The sequence below is a fragment of the Halichoeres trimaculatus genome, unplaced genomic scaffold, assembly GCF_033239565.1.
Source record: "Halichoeres trimaculatus isolate MK-OKI-2021-1 unplaced genomic scaffold, fHalTri1.1 fHalTri1_scaffold_10, whole genome shotgun sequence".
Taxonomy (NCBI): domain Eukaryota; kingdom Metazoa; phylum Chordata; class Actinopteri; order Labriformes; family Labridae; genus Halichoeres; species Halichoeres trimaculatus.
The window spans coordinates 29,306,101-29,324,425 of NW_027437187.1; the positions used below are offsets into that span (position 1 = coordinate 29,306,101).

The following is an 18,325-nucleotide window of genomic DNA, read 5'->3' on the forward strand; positions in this document are numbered from 1 at the left end:
TAGCCTATCCGGGCATTTGAAATGCTGAAACCACGCGACTGTACAGATTCCATCCTTCAGGGGCCCTCCGTCCTCAGAAAACTTTTTCACAACAGATCCCACGTAGTAATAAATAGATACAAATAAAGCTAATTACACAACTTCATTGATCTGAGCATACACTAATAAATATTTTAGATCATTTGGGGTGTAGCAAAATTACTTTATGAATACATAACAGAAAGTATAGCGGACGAGTCGGCTCTACAATGTTTTTTGATTGACTGGAGTACATTGGATTGGTGGTAAGTAAACTTTTATTTCTGGAAAATTTAATAATTTTAGCACGTTAAAGTATTTCTCTTTTTACTTTTGTCAATTTTTGTGGATATTTAGCAGAATAACGTTGTTGATGGATGTAGTTTAAAAAAATCCTACGTTGGACTTGAGTCTCTGAACGCAGCATTATCGTGAAATTCAACAAACTGCTCTCAGTTTAGTAAATGTGACCGTTACAGGTTTTTCGTTGGGGACAACGCTACACAGACAGTTTTATTTATATTAATGAATGAAAATATATCGTATCACCGCGGTTGTGCGATGGACTAAAAGTATCCTATGACCTTTCACCTCTGACAATGTTTGTTCCTAGCAGTAATGGACGGAAGCTATGACCCACCTTGCAGCAGAACAGGCCGTATGAGTTTCACACAACAGCCCCGTTTCGTAACTTCGACTGTTGTGGAGGAGGAAGATGAGCCCAAGCTGCATGACTCTCTCAAAGGTAAGTTTAATCAGCGTGTTTTTGAAGCCTGTGTGTATTTGTCCCCCGTGTTGTTAGCCACGTTAGCTAGTTAGTGCACACCCCACGGTCCATACTGACATTGCACGTGCTTCCTCTTTGCTGCTCCAGCTGTTGCAAAACAACAATAAAAATGTCAGATTAGTGAACCGGATGATCACGCAGCTACGTCAAATAACTCCGCGAGGTTGCTTATGTTTCCTTTTAAACTAATCTAAGGATCAGTTAGGGTTTGATCTTGGTACACTATCAGCATGGAAGTGTCCATGCCCTGCACAGAAGTGTACATTTTGTTCTAGTAAGTATACTACTCCATGCACTCAGACTTCCTCTCGTTGTACTATCGTTTCATTCAGGAAAGATCTTCACCTAAGCATACCATTTCCGTGTTGATACAGGCAGTTACACAAACCTGCATTCACCTCTGGATGTGCTTTGCTGATAACGCAGGTCAAGCAGTCAGTTCTGCTGTGACATGTCTGTCAGGTTTATCAGGCTGTGAATTGAACCTTGAGTTTGGGGGGTGGACTAGCTTTGTTGGGTAAAGGTATAAAAAGTATAACTAATTTATCTAATACATAATTTATCTAATTTAGTCTAATACATGAGCTGGAGTCGGCAGATGTGCTGATGCTCTGAATGCGCTTAGAGCTCATTGTGGCACTGTGCCCTTGTATGTACAAATTCATCATTGATGACTTTTTTACATGATGTTATAAAAACTTAATGACTCAAACTACAAAAGATCACATTCTTGATACTGTAGACTTGAATTCACATTTTCAGGAATGTAACAAACAGAATGAGCGATATAAAGTCATGAGTTAGCTTAGTTCAGTTTGTCCAGAGATGTCACCAAAAATGGAGAAAAAAAAGAAAATAGAAAAAAGCACACCTGTTTGTAAGTTTCAGACACCAGACAGCTAAACTATTTTTTTTTTAATTTAACATATGTCAAATCCCCACAAACTGTTGAAATAATCCATTCAGTATTTTGCCATTTATTTTTCTTGAAAAAAAGGCCTTTGTTTTCTTCTAGCTTAAGAGAAAATTTGCTGCTGATTGTGTGTTGTTTGTGTTTTTATTTCAAAACTTTATTTATATAAGTTTTTTTACAGACACTGATGTAAGCTTTTGATTCACAACTTCTGATTGATGACAAGAAAGTTTAGGGTCCTGATCCAGAACCATTAGATCCATACTTGTCATATCTGGACTAGGATGTTTCAAATAGGTTAATGACTTTTAAAAATATGTTGTGAAACTTATACAACTTTTATTCTAATTGTGAAAATATTAAATAAAGTCTGTCCCAAAACTGACAGACTTTTAAAGTGTAGTTTCAGTTTCTTAAATATGCAAAATTACAGACATGCCTGCCTAATTTTATGTGAAGATGGTGCTGGAACAGGTCCTAATCAAAAACCTTATGCATAGTAGAGTCAAACCTGGACTGCTAAAGAGGCGTCACACTTTCTTAATAGAGAAAAGAAAGTCATTTGAAATGTTTGTGCAGCGGTACTGTTTAATTGTTTGTGAAATTCACACACAAGTCATGTGATCCTATACAGTCATATGAGTGCACTGAAAAATGAATCCTCTGTAGGTTTGTTGATGTGATCACTGAGCTTCACTAACGCACAGGGTTCTTGGTTACAGGAGTGATGGAAGTTGGAGGCTTATTAACAGGAGGTTCGAGGCTTTAGGGGTGCAGCATTGGCCTGGTCGGCACCATGCAGCAGAAAGGTGCCATCCAGATCATTGAGTGGGAGGACCTGGACAAGAGGAAATTCTACACCCTGGGTGTGTTCATGACCCTCACCACCAGGGCCACCGTCTACCCAGCCAGCCTCATCCGCACCAGGCTGCAGGTGCAGAAGGGGAAGGCGCTCTACTCCGGCACCTTGGATGCTTTCTGCAAAATCCTGCGAGCTGAGGGTGTGCAAGGCCTCTACCGCGGCTTCATGGTCAACACCTTCACGTTGGTCTCAGGACAGGCGTATATCACCACATATGAAGTGGTGCGCAAGTATGTGTCCCAGTACTCTCCCAGTAACACGGTGAAGTCAATCGTAGCAGGCGGGGCTGCATCCCTGGTGGCGCAGACCATCACTGTACCCATAGACGTGGTGTCTCAGCATCTGATGATGCAAGGCCAGGGCGAACATCTGACTCGCTTTAAGGCGAAACCCAAGATGATGCTTGCAGCGAGTAAGCGTAGACCAACTTTTGGGCAAACCCGGGATATTACAGTCCAGATATTTGCAGCAGATGGCTTCAAGGGATTTTACAGGGGCTACGTGGCGTCACTGCTCACCTACATCCCAAACAGTGCTCTCTGGTGGCCTTTCTATCACTTCTATGCAGGTAAGCCAAGAAGCTGTAGGCTGTGCATTATTTTACTGCTGCATGTATGTAAAGAGTGACAGAAGTCCCTCACACTGTTTCTTAATCCTTTGTTTCCAGAGCAGCTCTCCCTGATGGCACCCACTGAGTGCCCTCACCTGATTCTGCAGGCTTTGGCAGGACCAATGGCAGCAGCAACCGCCTCCACCATCACCAACCCCATGGATGTTGTTCGTGCAAGAGTACAGGTACACACTGGAAACTACTGTTGTGCAGCTTGGAGATTTGAGAGTGTGGGAGTCTGTTAACAAGTAGCTGCTAAATGCTGATTTTTTTTTTTACTCATCAGATTTAATGTTTGATTATATTTTTTAGAGGAAAGAAAGCTTGAAAATCTTGACTGTGAGAGCTCGTACGTAACAGGATCTCCTGTGTTTATTAACTGATGAACCCTGCAGCTGTGTGCTTAAGAACTAGTAGTATTTCCTTTAAGTAACAGATACAAATTTCCCTTAGGGTAAAAAAAAACGAAGATCACACAAGATGGGAAAAGATCTGACATTAAATAGTTTAAAACAGAAGTAGGGGGAATAAACATGTAGAGTACCTTTTGATTAATATTCAGTAGTGCTTTTTTTTTGTTTTCAAAATTTTCAAAATCACTTCCTCTTTTCAATTATTGCTCAATACTTTCCAGACTAGGTCTTGGTTTTGTTATGGTTTTTGTTTCTCGTGTTATTCTTCCTGTTACAGTTAGGTTTGGGGCTTTTATGCTTTTGTTCAGAGAGGATTGGACAAATTACAGAGCAGGACACTAGAAGAGGCAGTGGGGAATGACATGCAGCAAAGGGCCTCAAGTTAAAATCAAAGTAGTAAAGTGTATAATTAAATGTATTTTGGATAAGATTTCTGAAAGGTGTTTAATTCATATCACTGTTTCCGTTTTCTCTGTTATAGATGCATATATATATTGACAAATACCTTTTCCTCGATAGAATTATGAGTCATGGTTGATAGAATTTCAATAGAATTCATTTGTTCATGTTTTGACGGAGGTATGATGAGCCAAATATATCTGGGAGGAGGAGATACAAATGTATTCATTAATAGTGATTGATCAAACCTAAAACTGTTGGCGGTCACTGTTTTTGCATCTTTATTTAGCTTGTTCGAAAGGCAGGTGCAAACTGGCACAGTGTTACACACAACGGCTGCGGTCATTGTTGTGCGGAGGTGCAATGAAAGACAAGCTTTGATTTTTTTTTTTAACTTGGGCTTTGTGTTTTTGCCGGCTGCGCTGGTCTCCACCTGTGTAATGGATGTGTAATGAACGTTAATTTCCTGCGCTCTCTGGAGAGCACAGGAGATGAACCTTCCGCTTCACCTGCTGTCGCTTCAGTTGAAGGACCCCTGCCACTGAATGACCTCAGGACTGTTGACAGTGTATTTACTATCAATGTCAGCCCAGACGCAGCACCGACCAGCTGCTTTGTGTGCACAACAATGGCCCAAGTATCACAGCGGAGAGCAACACACCTCTCAGCTCCTGTGCAGTAGCCTGTGACCCATATATCTGATTTCTCCAGCTCCATGGCTTCAAACTTCATTTTTAATTTGCAGTATTCTTCAGTACATCTTTCATGTTCAACCTTTGACAAAAAAAAATATAAACCAAGTCAAAAACAACATTCTGACATCTTCACAGCTCACTTATGAGTAACAAAGCATTTATCTATTTATAGATAATTGATCAAATTCTTGTCTGCTTCAGGTGGAGGGTCGATCGTCTGTTATTGGGACGTTCAAACAGCTGCTGGCTGAGGAGGGTGTCTGGGGGATGACCAAGGGGCTGTCAGCCCGCATCATTTCCTCCACGCCCACATCGGTGCTCATAGTGGTGGGGTACGAGACTCTGAAGAGACTGAGCCTGCGAGCTGAGCTGGTCGAGTCCAGACACTGGTGACAGGACAAGAGAGGAACCAGAATTCACCCTCAGGAAAGGCAGGATGGTCGTGGGGTAACTGCTTGGATGTGTAGCTGCTTCTTTCAAGCCTTTAGTGGATCTGTTCAGTCCTGATGTGATACTGAAGAGTTCAAGTGTTGATGTTCGTTTTTCAGTTCGTCTCTCCGTGGAGGGTTACTCTGAACAGAAATATGATGACCTAAGTAAAAGAAAACAAATTGTGTCTTTTTAAAAGAATGTAGATGAAACACCACCCTTAATGATAACTGCCTCTTGTACTTTACATTGTAACGTCATAAGATGATCCTATCTGTGTCATTTCTTCTGCCTGGACTTTGAGCCGTTTTTATCTTTTACAGTCACACCCTGACTGCATCCAGGCAGCTTAAGCTTGTGCAGCCTTTGAGCTCACAATTAAACCTGGGTCAGTGTTTAAAAATGCAGTGTGATGCACACAAAACTACACACAAATGCCTCTTTTTGTTCTTGTGAGCACATCGAGCAGAAAAGCTTGCAAACAAATTTGTAAAGAGGTGAAAAGAAACTGCTAAACATTTGACCTATTTCAGGATTTCAAAGAAAAAAGATTAAAGTTTGTTATTGAATTAAAACAATGGTGTTAAAGTGTAAAAAAAAGAAAGAATTATCATTTGAAGACATTTAATCTTGGGAAAGAAACATTTTTATTATAAGTGAGTAAATGTAAAACGTGGCCCAAGTATAGGTCAGTCTCAAGCCTTTCTGTAATGTAAGTAGCCAACGTCTGTGGTTTCTTTTGACGCAGTCTGTGAAGTAAGTGATGCAGGTGTAATGATGGAGTTGATGGGGCCAATCTGTAAAGTGTTTCTGCTAGTTTTTGATTCTGTCTGTGCAAAAAATCAACCTGGAGCTTCACAGAACACAGACCATGTAGCACAAGAGAGGGACATTGAAAGGGTGAACTGGTGGGAACTGCTGCTCGGATGTCATTTCTGAAACCAGCATCAATCACTTCCTCATCTGATTCAAGTTGCCTTCAGGATCCACCTGTGACTGAGTGAGAGGTGCTCTACTGAGAGGCTACAATGCTATCAGCTGTGACTTGCAGTGGAGCAGCACGTACACACATCCACATTTAGAAACGACTCGCACTGCCAGCAAACATCTCTGTGAGCTTTTTTTCTTTTTATAAACTCTTACGAACAACGTTTTGCTCAAGAACAGAAGAGCCTTGGACTTCCTCCGGAATCTGAACTGTTGTGGTTTTATTTCTAGAATCAAAGATAACAGACCTCTGCCTGTCTGGGTGAGGTGCTTCACCATATTTACAACCTGCCTACCTGCTGTGTGTTGTATAGGGGGATTGTAAAAAGTACAGTTTGACGTGTTTTAGACATGCACACATTGTGGACCTTTGATGATATGTAATAAAGAACTTTGAATCGTTGCAGACTTTTATTATGCCATGAGGCTGCAGTGCATCTGTTTCACCACTTGGGGGAGAACGTGATCATTCTTAAACTCCTGGAAACTGATGCAGGAACAATATCCAGTGAGGTCATAATTTTGCCAAAGTGATCTAAACTTTGACAAAGGTTGTCTGTTTTGTTTTGTTTTGTTTTGTTCGTGTTAGTTTGGTTCAAGTAGGAAAAGATTATGTAATGCCAGATTACAGTTGATGCTTTTAGTATTATTTAAAGCTCTTACTTGAAATATTTCATTCATTACTTTCAGAGCTCACTAAATATATCAATATTCAGTGTATAATCCAGTAAATTCTTATCTTTAATCAGATCAAAAACACTGAAGTGATAATTTACTGTTTCTCAAAAAACAAAGAAACACTGGTTTAAAAAAAGGAATCCTTTTTATTTGACCGTACAGGGCCAATGCAAAAAAACAAAACAACATATTTTACAACATTAACCGCCACATTCTTTCTCTTCAAGCCATAAACATCATCCATTGAATTTAAACCATCAGCTCCCTCGCTGTCTGCAGCTCGTACCCCAGATTCAGTTCATCACTGGGGACAGTCGTAGATGTGGATGGCGCGGTCATCTCCGGCTGAGATGATCTTTGAGCCGTTGCTGTTGTACTTCACACTCCACACCTGAGGGCAGAGACGTTGAGGACGGAAATGAGATTCAAATTACTTTCATAACTTTCATTTACAAACCAAAATAGGAATACATTACTTAGTCTTCACACATTGTAAAATTGAGCTGCCTAAAGCCTGGTTTATACTTCTGAGTCAGGTGAATGTAGCTGACGTGCACCTCTACCCAGACTAAGTGGCTAACCCTATGATTGGTTCGCTCAGCGGGATTGTGTTTCCCGTAGTTACAACATTTATAGAATCGCCAAACATTCAGTCTCCTTCCAGTTTCTTCTTTTTCTTGCTTTTAACAGCTGCTGCATGACAACTGGCAACATGTATCAGCTCTAATAAAACATAATGTGCCCAAAATGCAGGAAATTGCAAACAGGTGATTAAACAATCATTAAGAAAACACTGCCTTCAAGTGGTTCGCTGATGTACTGCAGAGCCATGGGCTGAAACTCAATTTCCCCCCTAAACCTTGAGCCCTGAGCCCTTACAGACTTGATTCACCTGGAAAGTGTCTGAGTGCATAGGTCTGCAAAGGCTCAAAATTGTGTAAATCGGATAGGGACAGCAGCACTCTGCCACTTCTCACACATCCTGCATGTCATCAACTAACCTGAGCAGCAGTAAGAGTTGTTATTGAACAAGCTTTAAATTGAAACAATTGACATTTTACCAATACGTTCCTATAGGTCAAAACAGTTTCTTCCCCAAACTGAAAGAAATATGAATATACAAAATCTGATTAAACTGCACAGAATGTGTAAAGATATGAATATTCTGGAAAATTATGGCAGCTTTATACACTTATTCCTAAAGACAGGCAGACTTCTTTTTTCAATTTCGGCATTACGCATTTGTTTAACCTGCTGTGATTGTTGGCGTCCCCTGAGAACCCTGCGTTTGTATGGTTTCACGTCACATTACAATGAATTCTGGGTAATTCCCTCATGGTAAGTCTCCAACCATGCTGACTTGCGGAAAGGGTGCGCTCAGAAAGTCAGCGCAAGAGCCCTCACACACTTTACAATTTTACATTGGGGCACAACCTAAACCCTCACGGATTTCACAGGGACGCACCTCTGAGTCAGTGAGGAGCGTATGAGTATGGACACTGGGATCCAACCATAGAGTTGATGCAGAAGTATAACCTTTTGCTTTCTTTTGAATCTTACAAATGTTGCAACAAAATGCTTTCAATTTGGAGCTATGAGTTGCAACCCAATAAAAGAAAAACTCATTTGCAAGAAAACAACTTTGATAAGTCAATGAAAAAATACAAAACATCTGCTGGTTTTCTTGTCCACAGTCAGAGAAACTGTGATGAGCAACAAACAATCTGTTGATATTTATAGTTTTTATCTGCAGATAATCTGCCGATCATTGGTTGCAGCCCTAGTTTAGAGAACGTCATTAAAATAAAGCTGATATAATTACTGGCTGCAAACAGTTCCAGTAAATCTGCAGTCATTTCTTGATGAGACACAAACAACGTGGCAGTAAGCCGCCTCAGACCTTGCCAGAGGAGCCGTACTTTCAATTAGAAACCTAGCTGGAGAAAACCTTCCCACAGGCGCCTGCAACCAGAGATCTAATGACAGCTGGGATTATTGCTTTAGCCCCAGCTCAAACACCAGAGACAGGTCATGTGAGAGACATTGGATGTATTGATTTCTCCTCTTAACACATCAGCACCTTCAGCAGGCGTCTTTTCTCACTTTGGATCTTATTATAAACACTTTAGAGAGGATGATTCACCTGGTCCTGGTGGTCGAAGAACGTGTTGATGCAGGCTCTGGAGCTGGCGTCCCACACCTTCACGCTCTTGTCAGACGAGCTGAGAACAGGGAGCAGGAGAGGGCAGAGAGGGATGTGCTCACACCTTATTTTGATTAAACTTTGTGTTGTCTGGCTGACCTGCTTGGTTTATCTTGGCACTGTGAGCTGGAAACTTTGTCTGAGAAACAGCTTTAGTAGACAAATGTTTCACACTCGAGGAGCAGAGTCATGGGAAAGCAGATGGAGATAAAACATGGCAAACTCTCAACTGTTCAATAAAGATCAAGTTTTGCTAGATTTTTAATAACATATTCTGACTCAGGTCAATGATTCTAGTGATGATACTGAGCTGCAAAACCATAATTGTTACTCATCTGCACAGAAAAAAAAATCTTTAAATTTTACCTGGAGACAAAGTGGGTGTCATCTGGAGAAAAGGCGACATTTAGAACCCAGGATCCGTGTCCGCTCAATGTGCCAGCCAGGTTAGCGTGTTGCCTATAAAACAAACATCTTTAGAGCAACAAAACCTCTGATATATGTTCATGATTCGATTAAAACCAACGGACAGGAGTTATTCATGAGCTCCCAGCTTCACTCACACATCATATATTTTGATGTAGCCGTCATCGGAGGCGGTGACCAGCAGCTGAGAGTCAGGGGAGAAGGTGAGGGATCTGATGGGCATAGCGTGACCTGGAGAGAGAGGAGACTGTCACAGCTGTACTTCAAGAATCATGGATCTTGTTTCATTTTTTAAAAACTCCTCTGCATCCTTAGAGATGGTGTGAAGACGATCTGCTTTAATTGGACTGCAGCGCCACTTTTTGGCCTGGAGTCTCACACACACTGTCGTGAAGATGTAACTTTTAACCAGGCGTGTTTGTTTTGGAATTGAATGGAGATCAGATCAAAACAAATTTCTTCGTTCAACAAAACTTTTTACAGGTTACAAAATAACAAGGAAAGGAATTTATCAGCAGTTATGTAATGTAGCGCTATTGTTGGAAACATGACACATTTGTCAGTTTGTACTGCAGTTTAGTAGCTGTCTGTATTAAGCGCTGCTAGCAGCCCTTGCGACATGTCGGTAATGTGTAACATTAGTGAATCCTGGTTAGCTGTGTCCTGCCAGTCATCTACAAAGCAGAGCTAACGTAACCTCACTCTTCATTTTATTGAGACTCTCAGAATAACTGCTGCATGTGGGTTGACATTAACATAATCACAAACAGTTAAGCCCCTGAGTTACAGAGTGATACAGTCCGAGCTAAGGGCTCATTAGCCTTTAGCCCGGGCTGTATCACTCCCCTGTTTAGCTTTCTTCTGCTTTTCTGTCCTTTTTTTCTGTCTGACAGTTAGGCTACTGTGTCCATCATTACTACTCAAAAGTATTGTTTTCAGCACAGAAAAACACAGATCTCCCTTCTCATTACTAAACTTTATTTGCCAGCATGGTGTTGTCATAGAGATATAGGCCATAGGAAAACTGCACATAATATTGAACGTCTATGCCTATCGTCCAAATGAAACCGCAGGTTTACCTCACTAAAATTGATGTTTTCTAAAATATTCCCACCCAAGTGAAGATTTTGGAAAAACTCTGACTAGGAAACAGAGTTTTTGGTTCTCAAACATCACCCCTCAATGATGGGGTTCATTCTAATTGGCTGGCATGGGTCTGAAAAACACTGCCAAAAATGGGTTTGACATGGTTTGAGCTGCACTTATCAGCGGGTCTGCCCACTGCGTGTGGACAAAAGTATTTTTGAAACCAATGAGGGGGGATATTTGCTTTGGAAAATACTTGGCTACGTGTGGTCATGGCAATGGATGTGATATCAATTTGGTCCTGCTCAACCCAATCGGGAAGCTATGAAGTAGCACTTTGAGCAGTGTTACCCAACCCTGATCCTGGAGGACCCCTGCCCTGTATGTTTTAGATGTTACCCCACTCCAGCACACCTGATTCAAATGAATTGCTCGTTATCAGGCTCGAGCAGAGCTTGATGAGGAGCTGGTCATTTGAATCAGGTGTGTTGGAGTCTGGAACATCTAAAACATGCAGGGCAGGGGTCCTCCAGGATCAGGGTTGGGTAACACTGACTTAGAGGAATAACCTACATTGGCGCTGATAATCTCATTGTAAAATGTGGATTACAGTTAGGCATATCCCTAAAGTAGACTTTTTCAGCATCACTTACAAAATCCTCACAGCCCCTATGATGCCAAAACAATTTGTGTTCCATTTATTCAAAGTATGTGTTATTTGTTTATTGCCGTAGAGACTGCAACTTGCTACCTTAAAAATACAAATATATGAACTCACCTTCCAGGGTGTGGAGAAGTTTTCCGGTTGCAATGTCAAAGATGTTGATGATTCCATCAATAGCTCCACTGGCCAAATATTTCCCATCAGGACTCTGAGAGGCAAAAATCACATGTTAATTATACCATTTTTAAAATATGGACACATGGGACCAAATGAGCTTTAACTTAAAAACTTTTGGTTAAATACTTTGATTAAGAGATAAGAGTTTTTTTTTAAAAAAAAAGCTCTTGAGACTCTAAACCTGAGAAGTCACCAGAATGACAATTCATGTTTCCTCACATAAGCTATACTCAGGATGAATTTTCCTCGAGTGTCCAGAGAATACTCCTTCTTTCCGCTTTCCACACCAAAGATGTTGACCTTGCCGTGATGGCTCCCTGTGGCGATGTATTTGGAGTCTGGGGAGAAGGCGACGGACCATGCATCGACTGAAGAGAGAGCAGAGAGAAACACAGAGGAAAAGAAAAACGCATTTTAGTGATACTGTTTATTAAAGAAGACTGTCCAAACCTGATGAGTTACAGATAAAATGATTTGTGTGCATATCTAATGTTATATGCTGCTGTCTTGTCCAAGTGTCACAAAGCAAACAAAAAAAAAACAGACCTTTGCTGCCTTTGCTTTACACCGAATATTAAAAAATAACTCCAAACTTTGTGAATTAGAAACTGCTTTTTTAACATTGATGTGAATTGTGATCTGTGTAAATACAGTATGTCAACGGAAAGAAAGAAAAGGTCTCATGCCCGCTGACCCAGACCACCCACTGTGTGAAACAGAGCATCACTAATGCGAGGTGACATGGCATTTAGATGAAGTACAGCTCTGTTAAAAATACACAACCACAGAAACACACATTTGTTAGTGTGGGGTCTCTGAGAGGTGAGTGTGCCGCATTGAGAGCAGGCAAACTATCACCCTGAGGTTTGTTTAAAAGCTAAACTGGGTGCAGTTTCTTTGTAGTGACCTGATTTCAGTGATAAGAGCCTGGTAGATGAACACTTCGTATGAAACATTTGATAGCAATACCTGCTGCTCAGGTTTCTGACTAGCAATACATTTTTGTCTCATGCTCCCATTAAATTAAAGCTAGCTATTTCTGAGTTTGATAAATCTTCAAACAAGGGGTAACTCTGTGCTTTTTGTGAATTAAAGGCTATAAAAAAAACTAAAGGCATCATGAATCAAAAGAAAAATATTAAGCCAGCTTACTGCAGCTGGATCATGTGCAACTCTAGCAATCAATACGTATTAATAACAAATTAATGATTATAAACAAAGAAAATCTGGATCCTTTAAGGCCCAGTCTCACCTGGTCCAGCATCCATGGACTTGATCTGTTTCCCTGACTCCAGGTCCCAGAGGCGGATGTGAGCGTCAAGGGAGCTGGAGGCAGCAATGGCCCCGTTGTGACTAATGTCCACTGACACCACGCCCAGCTGGTGGCCCTCCAGAGTCCACTGCAGCTCCAGCTTCTCATCTGACCTGCAGGTACAGAGCAGCAACTAGATTATTCCGCTGTGTCAGGCCAAATAAACTCAACCTCTGAGCCAGGAGACATTTCCAAAAAATTCATTTCTAAGAATAAGAAGAAACTGGGTCAAGGATATCAATCATGAGAGTCAGGCATTCAATCAGAATATCACAGATTCAGGTTTTACAGTGTTACACATGCACCAAACAAACTCACATCATCTTCCTGTCAATAGTGAGACCGGAAATTTAGCAGACTGAGAACAAAAGAAAACAACTCACTCCTGTTTATGCTGAATGAAGCTATTCCGTGCATGATTTCTCTAGTTTTTCTTGTTAAAAAGTGCCTTAAAATTCCTCATATGTTCTTATTTTGTAATCGTCTTCAGCTGCAGTTGTTTTTAAGTAGTGCTGTTTTTCTTTTTCTTTTGTACCTTTGGGTTTTTTAAGAATCAAGGAAAGTCAAAGTCACAAAGCTCTAACTCAATTCAGTGTCACAAATGATGAAAAGTACAAATAAATTCCAGTGTAGGAAACCACAAGCTAAGATTGTGTACAATAGTTCATGATGATTCTGCTTAAATACATACTCACCATTTCCAGACTTTCACCATATCATCCAGTGAGCCTGTGATGATCGTTTCTGTCCCATCCGCCTCACTTTTACCCCATGCTGCTGTCCAGATGGCATCATCGTGTGCTGACAGGAGACAGACACATGTTTAACTTTTCAATGCAAGGCTAAAAGAGTCTTAATTTGTTTTATTAACAACATATTTCGTCCAAATGCTTAAATAAATGATCTGATACTTCAATTCTTCACACTTTCTGACTTTACTACATCTCCTGTGGTTTAGAGGTAGTCTTTTCATAACTCCTCTTATTCTCGCACAAGTCTAAGGACCAGTCCTCAAACCACAAGACCCGTTTCCTCTCCTCTACAGCTACAACTTCTATCAAAACGCCCATCCTGATACGACACTATTATCAAGCCCTACCTTGTACTTGTACACAAGCACACTCTTGTAAATTTAATAATTGATTTATTCCTCTTCTTACACAATACCATATTCTAAGGATGTCCCGATATTACATTTTCACTTCCGATACCGATACTGCAGCATTGAGTATTGGCCAATACCGACATTAATCGGATACGATATTAGCATTAAACATGCATACTTTTATTACTTATTCTGTAGTATGTCTGTCATGTTAGAAAAGGCTTGATTAAGTGATATTATTCAAACAAAGAACAGCAGTCAGCAACAGTAGGTATGGGGAAAAAGTGATCCATTCATTATTAACCAATGGGTAACAGAAACTGCTTATATCGGAGATTTTAGATGTATTCCGATACAATACCGATACTTGTTTTTTTTTTCTGATATCGGACCGATATCCGATATCAATATCGGACTGGGACACCTCTACCACATTCATTTTAAGTTATGTGACTCTAGACAGAGCTTCTGCTTACCAGCCTCCCCCTTCTTTCTGGATCTATGTTTTTATTTTTTATTTTTTCATTTATTAACTTACTTTTTTTACACCAAAAACACCAAAATAAATCCTTTAAAAACTTTACCCACTTAGCAGAAAGTCTGATTCTGGATCAAGTGATTGTGTAAAACGTTGCAAACAGAGGGAAATAAATCTGTATGTAACTCACCATGTTCTTGTTTGAACAGGATGCTGTACTGAAATCAAAACACAGACCTAAGGTTAATCTTTGAAACCCTTCCTTTTTAAAATTATTACATTTCATGTTGTAAAACTGTGTTTACTTACTTGAGTGCTCATGTTTTTGGTCCTTGAAGACTCCTACAGCCAGGTGTAGTAATCTAACCTGAAAACGGCGTTAAAAGCATTTTTTGACACTTCAAACAAAGCATCTTCAAAAACTGAAGCGTCATCTGATAGTTCAGCGAGAGGGTTAAGGGGAAAAAAACTCCTGTTTGCAACTTGAATAATAACTTACAGTTATGTAAACACATTTCTGCAGATAAATTGATTTAAAGACTCTTCTAAAAACCAGTGGCTAAAAGCAGTTAGCACTAACTATAAGCAGTTCAAGCAGGTTGGCGCTGCACAAAGTGCTGTTTCCTGTTTAACAGTCGGCTCGTTGTTACGTTGATGTTCAGTTTTACCGACGTACTGAATTAACCGTACAGTTTTGTTTCATTTAAAATAGGGCAACGTACCTCAGAATCTCCCAGATGCGATTTATATTAATTGTAAGGCTCTAAAATTTACATGTGAGACGCCATGACAACACTTCACGTAACTTCCGCTTCAATTCTTCTTTGTGTGATTTTGAGATTGGAGGACTGAGTATGAACGGCGGTAGCGCCACCAGTGGTTCAGTGAAGGAGAGCAGTGATGAAAACTGTTTTTGATTAGAAATGTGTACCCTAGCCTATATAATTTAAATACACAATTAACAGCAACAATTTTTAAAAAAATACGTCAAGTGATTTAGTGTACTTATACTGCCTTTCCAGCAGAGAACACGTGATAAAGTGGTCGTGCCAGGCTTATAAATGTATATTTTAATTAATGCATGAATCCATGAATATATAACAGCTTATTTTATTTCTAGAATGATGATTAATTCTTTATCAGGAACTTAATTGGGAGCGTCAGCAATTTATGATTTTGCTCTGTTGAACAACTGCAGAGCTCCAGAAATTTATGATTAAACTCTTATTGATAGACCCAACAATATTTTGGAAGCTTTGATGCCTTTAGAGTAAAAGTAGCCATATAAACACTAAAAAGTTTTCAACTGCCCCCAGAACTGAGCAAATAAAAAAAAATTAATAAAGTCTGGACCTGAACCCCTTCTCCCAGCCTAAAGTAAAATAAAGAAAAATGTCTAGTCCAAGCACTTGTATGTTTGTCTTTTGTTTTTCCTTGTAGGCAGTAATGATCATACTGATGCTATTTTCAGCCAAGTGATTCATTCGTGTTCAGGGGGCATTCATGATGGTGGGTAATGAACCTTGTGTTATGGCACTCGCTGCGTGCTAAAGGGGAAGAAGCAGTACATCTGCAGTCATTATTTTTGAAAATGAGAGTGGAAAATCATGAAAAATTAAACATCTGTACAACTTTACATCATGACTTGCACACAACACACATTTGTTATTATATACATATATAGCTGTGACTCTGCACTGACATTTACTTGCAACAAATATGGTGCCAAAGTGCCTTTTTCTTAAATGGTGTCAGCTCTTCATGTGGTTGTCATTTTCCTCTTTCCTGGTCTTTAAACGATCAGTTTAACCTGATTATGGGATTTGGGTTCTGCACTGTGCGTCAGTGGAAATAAAATGACTAATCCATGAAAGAGTTGAAACTTCTCAGCTGAAATATCACTTTCTAAGAGGTTTTGAGTCATATAAATCTGATCCCTGGAGTCCCCCTTTTTTTTGATACTTTACCCATGCAAGAATTAGGAGTTATATTAAAAGTCACCTAGAAATGAGAAGTTTCTGGTCAATGTGTGATACTGTCCTGGAAAAGGTAAATAAAGCAGCAAGACATTTAGGTGCATTTTTCATAAGGCTGGAACCTCAGGCAATGCTAGACCTAGTGGTGAACACCGTGTAAAAATGATGGACAAAACTAATACCACTTCAAGTAAAGCCAAAACTCTTAGAGCTCCCCCTGGTGGCTGGCGACAGTATAGGGCAGCTGTCAAACTAAAACCAAGGGGCAACATCTGGTTCAGGAAAATGAAGCCTATGTGGAAGTGCTAAAAGTTGCTTTTCATTGAGAATCCGCTCGAGGCTGGCTGCAGGAAGACCAGAAGTCACATAGACACCCAGTCATAAAAACAGACTTTTACTGCCTGGTTCAAAAACAGCTTGGGTCTGGAACACTGATTTCGCTATCGGCACACACTGTATGGTGAGTGATTATTTTGCAAACTCAGCGGTTCAGAAGTTATTAGGATCATTTGATTGTCCAATCAGAGACACAGCTCAGCTCATGTGACTGACAGGTGCCCTGTAGCTGTTCAAAAGGAAACTCAAAGCCGACATCATACCAGGTATGGCTGCGTCTGTGGACTTTATTTCACAGTATCAGGAACAGACAGGTGACATTGCAGAGATTATGTTGCTGTTTTATACAGTCTATGACTTTAACATTTAAATGCACTTTGAATATATTTCTCTCAAACTTTCTGACAAAAGGATGTTTTTAATGTTTTTTTTAAGTGCAAGTACTAAATTAAAAGATAGGTTTGGTTTCAGTGAATCAATTAAGTGTTAAAGAGATGACTAATTGCAAACTCCAATGTCCAACCCAGGCTCCTGCAACATTTGTAACCGGATTAGCACAGTAGAGGTGCTAAAAATTAAACAGACTCTCACAAAGTCATCAAAGTGTCAAACAGACACAAGAGTCTTTTCTGCAGTGGACCGTTCCATCTTAAGGGATCTTTGGCTTTTCATTTATAGATTACATATGTTTTGATTAGAAGAAGTTGAGTGATGTCAGTCCTGCTGCTCCACCCGTCAGATCCATGCTGGACAAGACTGTGCTGCACCAGCGCAATATTTCACTGCGGCAGGTGAGGTCACATTTAGGCTTCACCTTGTTGTCCACATCAAGATACAGTTAAGGATCTGACTGGGCTGCAACTTTACAAAAGTGCTTTACTAAAGAAATGAAAAACAATATATGAGTATTAATTAAGAAGCAGATAGTCAAATAAAAAACTTTTAAGAAAATAAATTCAGTACAATAAAATCATTATGAAAACATCTGAGAAATACCATGAAATAGGTGAAATTGAGGAAAAAAATGAACAAAAAAGTGGTTTTCAAACAGTACAGACCTGAAAAAAATATTCCAAATTAAGATCACAGCTGGAAAGCTATGTCTTTAGATTACTTTTAAAAACACCCAGAAGTATATGAATATTAAGTAAACAATGCAGATGATTCAGGGTCAAGAGTTGCATTAGAATACACAGAAAACCAGAAGACAGCAACAGCATGAGGGCAGATGATGGGCTATTTCCTGTGAGCTCAGAGTTTGATAAGACGGTTCTTCATAAGACAATACCAAAACTTTTTCTCCAATAAACTCAAAATCTACTCAAAATTTACATATATCTCGTGATAATAAAGTTTACAGTGCAGAGCAAAGTAAAGACAGAGCAGGAAATTCACACAAGATATTTAATTTCGAGTAGAGTTTTTTTTTTTTTAATGAAAGATGATTAGTTTGGCAGTTTAAAGTGCACCAAGTGCAGTTTGATTGGTTCGAGGGGAAAATGGCCCAAAGTTTTTAGAGAATCAGAAACTTAATCACTTTAGATACCTTAATACATAACATGGAGAATACAAAAGGAGCTTCTTTGTATGTTTTCATCTCCATTGACAAAAATAAAACTTCAAATAAACCTTTCAGAGATTTGCACAAATTTAAAACTTGACCTTCAAACTTTTAGAAATGTATGCCTTAGTTGATGACAAACTTCAGCACTTCAAAAACTCTCCTAAAGATTGAACTCAGTTGTCTCTGCTCCCTGGAGAAAGCAGACTT

The 18,325-nt window shown here is 39.7% G+C and overlaps 2 protein-coding genes across 2 annotated transcripts; one reads left to right on the plus strand and one right to left on the minus strand.

Annotated features, from left to right (window-relative positions):
• The first annotated feature begins 440 nt into the window (after nt 1–440).
• On the plus strand, nt 441–6,518 carry slc25a44a (solute carrier family 25 member 44a). Its single transcript, XM_074676730.1, has 4 exons — nt 441–763; nt 2,441–3,148; nt 3,248–3,375; nt 4,899–6,518. The coding sequence occupies exons 2-4, from the start codon at nt 2,515–2,517 to the stop codon at nt 5,088–5,090; spliced, it is 954 nt and encodes a 317-aa protein (XP_074532831.1). The 5' UTR covers nt 441–763; nt 2,441–2,514; the 3' UTR covers nt 5,091–6,518.
• Nucleotides 6,519–6,962: 444 nt separating this feature from the next.
• Nucleotides 6,963–15,096, minus strand: skic8 (SKI8 subunit of superkiller complex). Its single transcript, XM_074677282.1, has 11 exons — nt 14,965–15,096; nt 14,552–14,609; nt 14,433–14,460; nt 13,355–13,460; nt 12,600–12,772; nt 11,567–11,715; nt 11,285–11,378; nt 9,558–9,651; nt 9,361–9,453; nt 8,935–9,013; nt 6,963–7,182 (listed from the first exon to the last, which is right to left on the minus strand). Exons 2-11 carry the CDS (start codon nt 14,561–14,563, stop codon nt 7,093–7,095), a joined length of 918 nt encoding a protein of 305 aa, XP_074533383.1. The 5' UTR covers nt 14,564–14,609; nt 14,965–15,096; the 3' UTR covers nt 6,963–7,092.
• Nucleotides 15,097–18,325: the final 3,229 nt, after the last annotated feature.